Here is a 12,412-nt window from a genome sequence, read left to right on the forward strand (position 1 = left end):
TGATATAGTAGTGTAACAGCATGGTATAGTAGTGTAACAGCGTGGTATAGTAGTGTAACAGCGTGGTATAGCAGTGTAACAGCGTGGTATAGTAGTGTAACAGTGTGGTATAGTAGTGTAATAGTGTGGTATAGTAGTGTAACAGTGTGGTATAGTAGTGTAACAGTGTGGTATAGTAGTGTAACAGTGTGGTATAGTAGTGTAACAGTGTGGTATAGTAGTGTAACAGTGTGGTATAGTAGTGTAACAGCGTGGTATAGTGGTATAGTAATGTAACAGCGTGGTATAGTAGTGTACCAGTGTGGTATAGTAGTGTAACAGCGTGGTATAGTAATGTAACAGCGTGGTATAGTAGTGTAACAGCGTGGTATAGTAGTGTACTAGTGTGGTATAGCAGTGTAACAGTCTGGTATAGTAGTGTACCAGTGTGGTATAGTAGTGTAACAGTGTGGTATAGTAGTGTAACAGTGTGGTATAGTAATGTACCAGTGTGGTATAGTAGTGTAACAGCGTGGTATAGTAGCGTAACAGTGTGGTATAGTAATGTACCAGTGTGGTATAGTAGTGTAACAGTGTGGTATAGTAGTGTAACAGTGTGGTATAGTAGTGTAACAGTCTGGTATAGTAATGTAACAGCGTGGTATAGTAGTGTAACAGTCTGGTATAGTAGTGTAACAGCGTGGTATAGTAGCGTAACAGCGTGGTATAGTAGCGTAACAGTCTGGTATAGTAGTATAACAGTGTGGTATAGTAGTGTAACAGTCTGGTATAGTAGTATAACAGTCTGGTATAGTAGTGTAACAGTGTGGTATAGTAGTGCAACAGTGTGGTATAGTACTGTAACAGTGTAGTATAGTAGTGTAACAGAATGGTATAGTGGTATAGTAGCGTAACAGCGTGGTATAGTAGTGTAACAGTGTTGTATAGTAGTGTAACAGGGTGGTATAGTGGTATAGTAGTGTAACAGTGTGGTATAGTAGTGTAACAGCGTGGTATGGTAGTGTAACAGTGAGATATAGTAGTGTAACAGCGTGGTATAGTAGTGTACTAGTGTGGTATAGCAGTGTAACAGTCTGGTATAGTAGTGTACCAGTGTGGTATAGTAGTGTAACAGTGTGGTATAGTAGTGTAACAGTGTGGTATAGTAATGTACCAGTGTGGTATAGTAGTGTAACAGCGTGGTATAGTAGCGTAACAGTGTGGTATAGTAATGTACCAGTGTGGTATAGTAGTGTAACAGCGTGGTATAGTAGCGTAACAGTGTGGTATAGTAATGTACCAGTGTGGTATAGTAGTGTAACAGTGTGGTATAGTAGTGTAACAGTGTGGTATAGTAGTGTAACAGTCTGGTATAGTAATGTAACAGCGTGGTATAGTAGTGTAACAGTCTGGTATAGTAGTGTAACAGCGTGGTATAGTAGCGTAACAGCGTGGTATAGTAGCGTAACAGTCTGGTATAGTAGTATAACAGTGTGGTATAGTAGTGTAACAGTCTGGTATAGTAGTATAACAGTCTGGTATTGTAGTGTAACAGTGTGGTATAGTAGTGCAACAGTGTGGTATAGTACTGTAACAGTGTAGTATAGTAGTGTAACAGAATGGTATAGTGGTATAGTAGCGTAACAGCGTGGTATAGTAGTGTAACAGCGTGGTATAGTAGTGTACTAGTGTGGTATAGCAGTGTAACAGTCTGGTATAGTAGTGTACCAGTGTGGTATAGTAGTGTAACAGTGTGGTATAGTAGTGTAACAGTGTGGTATAGTAATGTACCAGTGTGGTATAGTAGTGTAACAGCGTGGTATAGTAGCGTAACAGTGTGGTATAGTAATGTACCAGTGTGGTATAGTAGTGTAACAGTGTGGTATAGTAGTGTAACAGTCTGGTATAGTAATGTAACAGCGTGGTATAGTAGTGTAACAGTCTGGTATAGTAGTGTAACAGCGTGGTATAGTAGCGTAACAGCGTGGTATAGTAGCGTAACAGTCTGGTATAGTAGTATAACAGTGTGGTATAGTAGTGTAACAGTCTGGTATAGTAGTATAACAGTCTGGTATAGTAGTGTAACAGTGTGGTATAGTAGTGCAACAGTGTGGTATAGTACTGTAACAGTGTAGTATAGTAGTGTAACAGAATGGTATAGTGGTATAGTAGCGTAACAGCGTGGTATAGTAGTGTAACAGTGTTGTATAGTAGTGTAACAGGGTGGTATAGTGGTATAGTAGTGTAACAGTGTGGTATAGTAGTGTAACAGCGTGGTATGGTAGTGTACTAGTGTGGTATAGCAGTGTAACAGTCTGGTATAGTAGTGTACCAGTGTGGTATAGTAGTGTAACAGTGTGGTATAGTAGTGTAACAGTGTAGTATAGTAGTGTAACAGTGTGGTATAGTACTGTAACAGTGTAGTATAGTAGTGTAACAGAATGGTATAGTGGTATAGTAGCGTAACAGCGTGGTATAGTAGTGTAACAGTGTTGTATAGTAGTGTAACAGGGTGGTATAGTGGTATAGTAGTGTAACAGTGTGGTATAGTAGTGTAACAGCGTGGTATGGTAGTGTAACAGTGAGATATAGTAGTGTAACAGCGTGGTATAGTAGTGTAACAGTGTGGTATAGTAGTGTAACATTGTAGTATAGTAGTGTAACAGTGTGGTATAGTAGTGTAACAGCGTGGTATAGTAGCGTAACAGTGTGGTATAGTAATGTACCAGTGTGGTATAGTAGTGTAACAGCGTGGTATAGTAGCGTAACAGTGTGGTATAGTAATGTACCAGTGTGGTATAGTAGTGTAACAGTGTGGTATAGTAGTGTAACAGTGTGGTATAGTAGTGTAACAGTCTGGTATAGTAATGTAACAGCGTGGTATAGTAGTGTAACAGTCTGGTATAGTAGTGTAACAGCGTGGTATAGTAGCGTAACAGCGTGGTATAGTAGCGTAACAGTCTGGTATAGTAGTATAACAGTGTGGTATAGTAGTGTAACAGTCTGGTATAGTAGTATAACAGTCTGGTATAGTAGTGTAACAGTGTGGTATAGTAGTGCAACAGTGTGGTATAGTACTGTAACAGTGTAGTATAGTAGTGTAACAGAATGGTATAGTGGTATAGTAGCGTAACAGCGTGGTATAGTAGTGTAACAGTGTTGTATAGTAGTGTAACAGGGTGGTATAGTGGTATAGTAGTGTAACAGTGTGGTATAGTAGTGTAACAGCGTGGTATGGTAGTGTAACAGTGAGATATAGTAGTGTAACAGCGTGGTATAGTAGTGTAACAGTGTGGTATAGTAGTGTAACATTGTAGTATAGTAGTGTAACAGTGTGGTATAGTACTGTAACAGTGTTGTATAGTAGTGTAACAGGGTGGTATAGTGGTATAGTAGTGTAACAGTGTGATATAGTAGTGTAACAGTGTGAGATATAGTAGTGTAACAGCGTGGTATAGTAGTGTAACAGTCTGGTATAGTAGTGTAACAGCGTGGTATAGTAGTGTAACAGCGTGGTATAGTAGTGTAACAGCGTGGTATAGTAGTGTAACAGCGTGGTATAGTGGTATAGTAGTGTAACAGTCTGGTATAGTAGTGTAACAGTCTGGTATAGTAGTGTAACAGTGTGGTATAGTGGTATAGTAGAGTAACAGTGTGGTATAGTGGTATAGTAGTGTAACAGTGTGGTATAGTAGTGTAACAGTGTGGTATAGTAGTGTAACAGCGTGGTATAGTAGTGTAACAGCGTGGTATAGTAGTGTAACAGTCTGGTATAGTAGTATAACAGTGTGGTATAGTAGTGTAACAGTCTGGTATAGTAGTATAACAGTCTGGTATAGTAGTGTAACAGTGTGGTATAGTAGTGCAACAGTGTGGTATAGTACTGTAACAGTGTAGTATAGTAGTGTAACAGAATGGTATAGTGGTATAGTAGCGTAACAGCGTGGTATAGTAGTGTAACAGCGTGATATAGTAGTGTAACAGCGTGGTATAGCAGTGTAACAGCGTGGTATAGTAGTGTAACAGCGTGATATAGTAGTGTAACAGTCTGGTATAGTAGTGTAACAGTCTGGTATAGTAGTGTAACAGTCTGGTATAGTAGTGTAACAGTGTGGTATAGTGGTATAGTAGTGTAACAGTGTGGTATAGTAGTGTAACAGCGTGGTATAGTAGTGTAACAGCGTGGTATAGTAGTATAACAGTGTGGTATAGTAGTGTAACAGTCTGGTATAGTAGTATAACAGTGTGGTATAGTAGTGTAACAGTGTGGTATAGTAGTGTAACAGTGTAGTATAGTAGTGTAACAGTGTGGTATAGCACTGTAACAGTGTGGTATAGTACTGTAACAGTGTAGTATAGTAGTGTAACAGGGTGGTATAGTGGTATAGTAGTGTAACAGCATGGTATAGTAGTGTAACAGCGTGGTATAGTAGTGTAACAGCGTGGTATAGCAGTGTAACAGCGTGGTATAGTAGTGTAACAGTGTGGTATAGTAGTGTAATAGTGTGGTATAGTGGTATAGTAGTGTAACAGTGTGGTATAGTAGTGTAACAGCGTGGTATAGTAGTGTAACAGCGTGGTATAGTAGTATAACAGTGTGGTATAGTAGTGTAACAGTGTAGTATAGTAGTGTAACAGTGTGGTATAGTAGTGTAACAGTGTGGTATAGTACTGTAACAGTGTAGTATAGTAGTGTAACACGGTGGTATAGTGGTATAGTAGTGTAACAGCGTGGTATAGTAGTGTAACAGCGTGATATAGTAGTGTAACAGCATGGTATAGTAGTGTAACAGCGTGGTATAGTAGTGTAACAGCGTGGTATAGCAGTGTAACAGCGTGGTATAGTAGTGTAACAGCGTGGTAGAGTAGTGTAACAGTGTGGTAGAGTAGTGTAATAGTGTGGTATAGTAGTGTAACAGTGTGATATAGTAGTGTAACAGTGTGGTATAGTAGTGTAACAGTGTGGTATAGTAGTGTAACAGTGTGGTATAGTAGTGTAACAGCGTGGTATAGTGGTATAGTAGTGTAACAGCGTGGTATAGTAGTGTACCAGTGTGGTATAGTAGTGTAACAGCGTGGTATAGTAATGTAACAGCGTGGTATAGTAGTGTAACAGCGTGGTATAGTAGTGTACCAGTGTGGTATAGCAGTGTAACAGTCTGGTATAGTAGTGTACCAGTGTGGTATAGTAGTGTAACAGTGTGGTATAGTAGTGTAACAGTGTGGTATAGTAATGTACCAGTGTGGTATAGTAGTGTAACAGCGTGGTATAGTAGCGTAACAGTGTGGTATAGTAATGTACCAGTGTGGTATAGTAGCGTAACAGCGTGGTATAGTAGCGTAACAGTGTGGTATAGTAATGTACCAGTGTGGTATAGTAGTGTAACAGTGTGGTATAGTAGTGTAACAGCGTGTATAGTAGTGTAACAGTCTGGTATAGTAATGTAACAGCGTGGTATAGTAGTGTAACAGTCTGGTATAGTAGTGTAACAGCGTGGTATAGTAGCGTAACAGTGTGGTATAGTAATGTAACAGCGTGGTATAGTAGTGTAACAGCGTGGTATAGTAGTGTAACAGTCTGGTATAGTAGTGTAATAGTGTGGTATAGTAGTGTAACAGTGTGGTATAGTAGTGTAACTGTGGTATAGTGGTATAGTAGTGTAACAGTGTGGTATAGCAGTGTAACAGTGTGGTATAGTAGTATAACAGTGTGGTATAGTAGTGTAACAGTGTGGTATAGTAGTGTAACAGTCTGGTATAGTAGTGTAACAGTGTGGTATAGTAGCGTAACAGTGTGGTATAGCAGTGTAACAGTAATCTAACAGTACTGTACTAGTGCGGTATAGTATTGTAACAGTGTGGTATAGTAGTGTAACAGTGTAGTATAGTAGTGTAACAGTGTGGTATAGTAGTGTAACAGTGTGGTATAGTACTGTAACAGTGTAGTATAGTAGTGTAACAGGGTGGTATAGTGGTATAGTAGTGTAACAGCGTGGTATAGTAGTGTAACAGCGTGATATAGTAGTGTAACAGCATGGTATAGTAGTGTAACAGCGTGGTATAGTAGTGTAACAGCGTGGTATAGTAGTGTAACAGTGTGGTATAGTAGTGTAATAGTGTGGTATAGTGGTATAGTAGTGTAACAGTGTGGTATAGTAGTGTAACAGCGTGGTATAGTAGTGTAACAGCGTGGTATAGTAGTATAACAGTGTGGTATAGTAGTGTAACAGTCTGGTATAGTAGTATAACAGTGTGGTATAGTAGTGTAACAGTGTGGTATAGTAGTGTAACAGTGTAGTATAGTAGTGTAACAGTGTGGTATAGTAGTGTAACAGTGTGGTATAGTACTGTAACAGTGTAGTATAGTAGTGTAACAGGGTGGTATAGTGGTATAGTAGTGTAACAGCGTGGTATAGTAGTGTAACAGCGTGATATAGTAGTGTAACAGCATGGTATAGTAGTGTAACAGCGTGGTATAGTAGTGTAACAGCGTGGTATAGCAGTGTAACAGCGTGGTATAGCAGTGTAACAGCGTGGTATAGTAGTGTAACAGTGTGGTATAGTAGTGTAATAGTGTGGTATAGTAGTGTAACAGTGTGATATAGTAGTGTAACAGTGTGGTATAGTAGTGTAACAGTGTGGTATAGTAGTGTAACAGTGTGGTATAGTAGTGTAACAGCGTGGTATAGTGGTATAGTAGTGTAACAGCGTGGTATAGTAGTGTACCAGTGTGGTATAGTAGTGTAACAGCGTGGTATAGTAATGTAACAGCGTGGTATAGTAGTGTAACAGCGTGGTATAGTAGTGTACCAGTGTGGTATAGTAGTGTACCAGTGTGGTATAGTAGTGTAACAGTGTGGTATAGTAGTGTAACAGTGTGGTATAGTAGTGTAACAGTGTGGTATAGTAATGTACCAGTGTGGTATAGTAGTGTAACAGCGTGGTATAGTAGCGTAACAGTGTGGTATAGTAATGTACCAGTGTGGTATAGTAGTGTAACAGTGTGGTATAGTAGTGTAACAGCGTGTATAGTAGTGTAACAGTCTGGTATAGTAGTGTAACAGCGTGGTATAGTAGCGTAACAGTGTGGTATAGTAGCGTAACAGTGTGGTATAGTAATGTAACAGCGTGGTATAGTAGTGTAACAGCGTGGTATAGTAGTGTAACAGTCTGGTATAGTAGTGTAATAGTGTGGTATAGTAGTGTAACAGTGTGGTATAGTAGTGTAACTGTGGTATAGTGGTATAGTAGTGTAACAGTGTGGTATAGCAGTGTAACAGTGTGGTATAGTAGTATAACAGTGTGGTATAGTAGTGTAACAGTGTGGTATAGTAGTGTAACAGCGTGGTATAGTAGTATAACAGTGTGGTATAGTAGTGTAACAGTGTGGTATAGTAGTGTAACAGTGTGGTATAGTAGTGTAACAGTCTGGTATAGTAGTGTAACAGTGTGGTATAGCAGTGTAACAGTACTGTACTAGTGCGGTATAGTATTGTAACAGTGTGGTATTGTAATAGTGTGGTATATACTGTAACAGCATTGTAATACAACTGTAACAGTATTGTAATAGTACTGTAACATCATTGTGATATTGTAGTATTGTATTAGTATTGTAACCGTAGTGTAATAGTAGTGTAACAGTATTGTAATATGGTACCTTGGCCTTGCTGCTCTCACAGGACTGCAGGCTGGCTAGGATTTGGCTCTCGATGGCCTGGACCCAGGCGTCTCTCTCCTCGTACGAGGTGGCCTCAAAGTGCCACGTCTGGCCCGTCAAAGACACAATGGTCAACTCAAAGTTCTCCTCTTGTTCTGGAGGACAGAGGGATACAGGAAGGGAGAGAAAGAGGATCACTTTTAGGGTTGGTGGCATACACACATATCATGCACTGTTACACACACCTAATGCACTGCTACACACACCTAATGCACTGCTACACACACCTAATGCACTGCTACACACACACACACCTAATGCACTGCTACACACACACACCTAATGCACTGCTACACACACACACCTAATGTACTGCTACACACACACACCTAATGCACTGCTACACACACCTAATGCACTGCTACATACACCTAATGCACTGCTACATACACCTAATGTACTGCTACACACACACACCTAATGCACTGCTACACACACCTAATGCACTGCTACATACACCTAATGCACTGCTACATACACCTAATGCACTGCTACACACACACCTAATGCACTGCTACACACACACACCTAATGCACTGCTACACACACACACCTAATGCACTGCTACACACACACACCTAATGTACTGCTACACACACACACCTAATGCACTGCTACACACACACACACCTAATGCACTGCTACACACACACACACACACCTAATGCACTGCTACACACACACACCTAATGCACTGCTACACACACCTAATGCACTGCTACACACACCTAATGCACTGCTACACACACCTAATGCACTGCTACAAACACCTAATGCACTGCTACATACACCTAATGCACTGCTACACACACCTAATGCACTGCTACACACACCTAATGCACTGCTACACACACCTAATGTACTGCTACACACACCTAATGCACTGCTTCATACACCTAATGCACTGCTACACACACCTAATGCACTGCTACATACACCTAATGCACTGCTACACACACCTAATGCACTGCTACACACACCTAATGCACTGCTACACACACCTAATGCACTGCTACACACACCTAATGCACTGCTACACACACCTAATGCACTGCTACACACACCTAATGCACTGTTACACACACCTAATGCACTGCTACATACACCTAATGCACTGCTACACACACACACACCTAATGCACTGCTACACACACACACACACACACAATACACTGCTACACACACACCTAATGCACTGCTACACACACACACACACACCTAATGCACTGCTACACACACACACACCTAATGCACTGCTACACACACACACATAATACACTGCTACACACACACACACACACACACACACACACACACACACACACACACACACACACACACACACACACACACACACACACACACACACAGACACACACACACACAGCTACACACACACACAGCTACACACACACCTAATGCATTGCCACACACACACACACAGCTACACACACACACCTAATGCATTGCTACACACGCACACACACACACACCTAATGCACTGCTACACACACACACACACACCTAATGCACTGCTACACACATAGACACACCTAATGCACTGCTACACACATACACACATCTAATGCACTGCCACACACACATCTAATGCACTGCCACACACACATCTAATGCACAGCCACACACACATCTAAATGCACTGCCACACACACATCTAATGCACTGCCACACACAAACTCAGCAAAAAAAGAAACTTCCTTTTTCAGGACCCTGTCTTTCAAAGATAATTCGTAAAAATCCAAAACTTCAAAGATCTTCATTGTAAAGGGTATAAACACAGTTTCCATGCTTGTTCAATGAACCATAAACAATTAATGAACATGCACCTGTGGGACGGTCATTAAGACACTAACAGCTTACAGACGGTAGGCAATTAAGGTCAGTTATGAAAACGTAGGACACTAAAGAGGCCTTTCTACTGACTCTGAAAAACAACAAAAGAAAGATGCCCAGGGTCCCTGCTCATCTGCGTGAACATGTCTTAGGCATGCTGCAAGGAGGCATGAGGTCTGCAGATATGGCCAGGGCAAAAAATTGCAATGTCCGTATTGTGAGACGCCTAAGACAGCGCTACAGGGAGACAGGACGGACAGCTGATCGCCCTCGCAGTGGCAGACCACGTGTAACAACACCTGCACAGGATCGGTACATCCGAACATCACACTTACGGGACAGGTACAGGATGGCAACAACAACTGCCCGAGTTACACCAGGAACGCACCATCCCTCCATCAGTGCTCAGACTGTCTGCAATTGGCTGAGAGAGGCTGGACTGAGGGCTGGTAGGCATGTTCTAAGACAGGTCCTCACCAGACATTACCAGCAACTTCGTCGCCTATGGGCACAAACCCACTGTCGCTGGACCAGACAGGACTGGCAAAAAGTGCTACCCTAGGTTTAGTCTCACCAGGGGTGATGGTCGGACTCGCGTTAATCGTCGAAGGTATTAGCGTTACACCGAGGCCTGTACTCTGGAGCGGGATCAATTTGGAGGTGGAGGGTCCGTCATGGTCTGGGGCGATGTGTCACAGCATCATCGGACTGAGCTTGTTGTCATTGCAGGCGATCTCAACGCTGTGCGTTACAAGGAAGACATCCTCCTCCCTCATGTGGTACCCTTCCTGCAGGCTCATCCTGACATGTCCCTCCAGCATGACAATGCCACTGTGCCAGTAAGTTCTCCTAACCTGCTACGTTAGTTCCCCTAACCTGCTACGTTAGTTCTCCTAACCTGCTACGTTAGTTCCCCTAAATCTGAGTTGGTTCTCCTAACCTGCTACGTTAGTTCTCCTAACCTGCTACGTTAGTTCTCCTAACCGGCTACGTTAGTTCTCCTAACCGGCTACGTTAGTTCTCCTAACCGGCTACGTTAGTTCTCCTAACCTGCTACGTTAGTTCTCCTAACCTGCTACGTTAGTTCTCCTAACCGGTTACGTTAGTTCTCCTAACCTGCTACGTTAGTTCTCCTAACCTGCTACGTTAGTTCTCCTAACCTGCTACGTTAGTTCCCCTAACCTGCTACGTTAGTTCCCCTAACCTGCTACGTTAGTTCCCCTAAAGCTGAGTTGGTTCTCCTAACCTGCTACGTTAGTTCTCCTAACCTGCTACGTTAGTTCTCCTAACCGGCTACGTTAGTTCCCCTAACCTGCTACGTTAGTTCCCCTAACCTGCTACGTTAGTTCTCCTAACCTGCTACGTTAGTTCTCCTAACCTGCTACGTTAGTTCTCCTAACCTGCTACGTTAGTTCTCCTAACCTGCTACGTTAGTTCTCCTAACCTGCTACGTTAGTTCCCCTAACCTGCTACGTTAGTTCCCCTAACCTGCTACGTTAGTTCTCCTAACCTGCTACGTTAGTTCTCCTAACCTGCTACGTTAGTTCTCCTAACCTGCTACGTTAGTTCTCCTAACCTGCTACGTTAGTTCTCCTAACCTGCTACGTTAGTTCCCCTAACCTGCTACGTTAGTTCCCCTAACCTGCTACGTTAGTTCCCCTAACCTGCTACGTTAGTTCCCCTAACCTGCTACGTTAGTTCCCCTAACCTGCTACGTTAGTTCCCCTAACCTGCTACGTTAGTTCCCCTAACCTGCTACGTTAGTTCTCCTAACCTGCTACGTTAGTTCTCCTAACCTGCTACGTTAGTTCTCCTAACCTGCTACGTTAGGTCTCCTAACCTGCTACGTTAGGTCTCCTAACCTGCTACGTTAGGTCTCCTAACCTGCTACGTTAGTTCCCCTAACCTGCTACGTTAGTTCTCCTAACCTGCTACAAAAGTCACTTCTGTCTGTAGCTGTATTCCATCTAGTCAAAACCTTTTTCAGTGGAACAGAGCAGAACAGTCTGTCAGCTCTAGCACAGATCCTAGTGACCTCTGGAACCCTCCACATCCGTCCCCCTCCGGCCAGGATATCCCCCCAATTACAGGCCCTGTGGCCCCCAGTGGCCACCCCAGGACCCTTAGCTATCAGCGGTCCAGAATAAAGGCCAGTCATTACAATCACAACCCCCCCTAGAGGGGAACACATGGGTCTGCTACCCAAACCTCACCCACCATAGGCTACATGGGGCCAATGAGGACTCTGTTTTAGAGAGAGTGACGCAGGCTCTTTCACAGTTAACGTCAAAACCCTGACATTGTGTGTGGGTCTCATTTGCGAGGTCACATTTGGAAGCTGTTAAGAACAAAAGGAGGGATTGAAGAAGAGGTGAAGTGGAGGAACATGGCAGGGTGGGAAGGGAGGGCACAGCTGGTTCTAACAAGAGACCCTCTGATGAGGGAGATCAGACACCAACCTGGTTCCGTTTACAATTTACTCCAATGAGAAGGGACAGGGGGCCCAATTACATAATGAGGAGCCAATCAGCCCCCTCCTCACCCCCCATCAGCCCTCCAGCATGTGCTAATCAGAGGGCTTCTCAATAGGACTACCTGAGGAACCGGTGTGGGCAGCAGCACCACAGTCTTGTAGTGACTGACTTGTCATCAGTGGAAGCTAGCTACATTAGTGGTAGCTGCGTTAACGGCTTATGGCTCTGGAGTGCATGAAACCTATATAGTTCAAATAATACATTCCAGCACTAGTGAAGCAGTTCGAATAGACTAGTAATCACTGACAGCTTTGTGATGTGTTCTGTCTGGGAGTGGAGGTCTGATCACCTCCCTGGGAGAAGATTACAAGTTTAATCAGACGACTAA

At 42.7% G+C, this 12,412-nt stretch overlaps 1 protein-coding gene across 1 annotated transcript in view; it reads right to left on the reverse strand.

Annotated features, from left to right (window-relative positions):
* The window catches only part of agap1 (ArfGAP with GTPase domain, ankyrin repeat and PH domain 1), a 130,508-nt gene that overhangs the window by 36,269 nt on the left and 81,827 nt on the right, over positions 1-12,412 (reverse strand). Inside the window, exon 11 of the mRNA XM_038998228.1 lies at positions 7,637-7,791. Coding sequence (XP_038854156.1) covers positions 7,637-7,791 — 155 coding nt within the window. The remainder of the gene's footprint in view (positions 1-7,636; positions 7,792-12,412) is intronic.

The sequence above is a fragment of the Salvelinus namaycush genome, chromosome 7 (assembly GCF_016432855.1).
Source record: "Salvelinus namaycush isolate Seneca chromosome 7, SaNama_1.0, whole genome shotgun sequence".
In the NCBI taxonomy this organism is placed as follows: domain Eukaryota; kingdom Metazoa; phylum Chordata; class Actinopteri; order Salmoniformes; family Salmonidae; genus Salvelinus; species Salvelinus namaycush.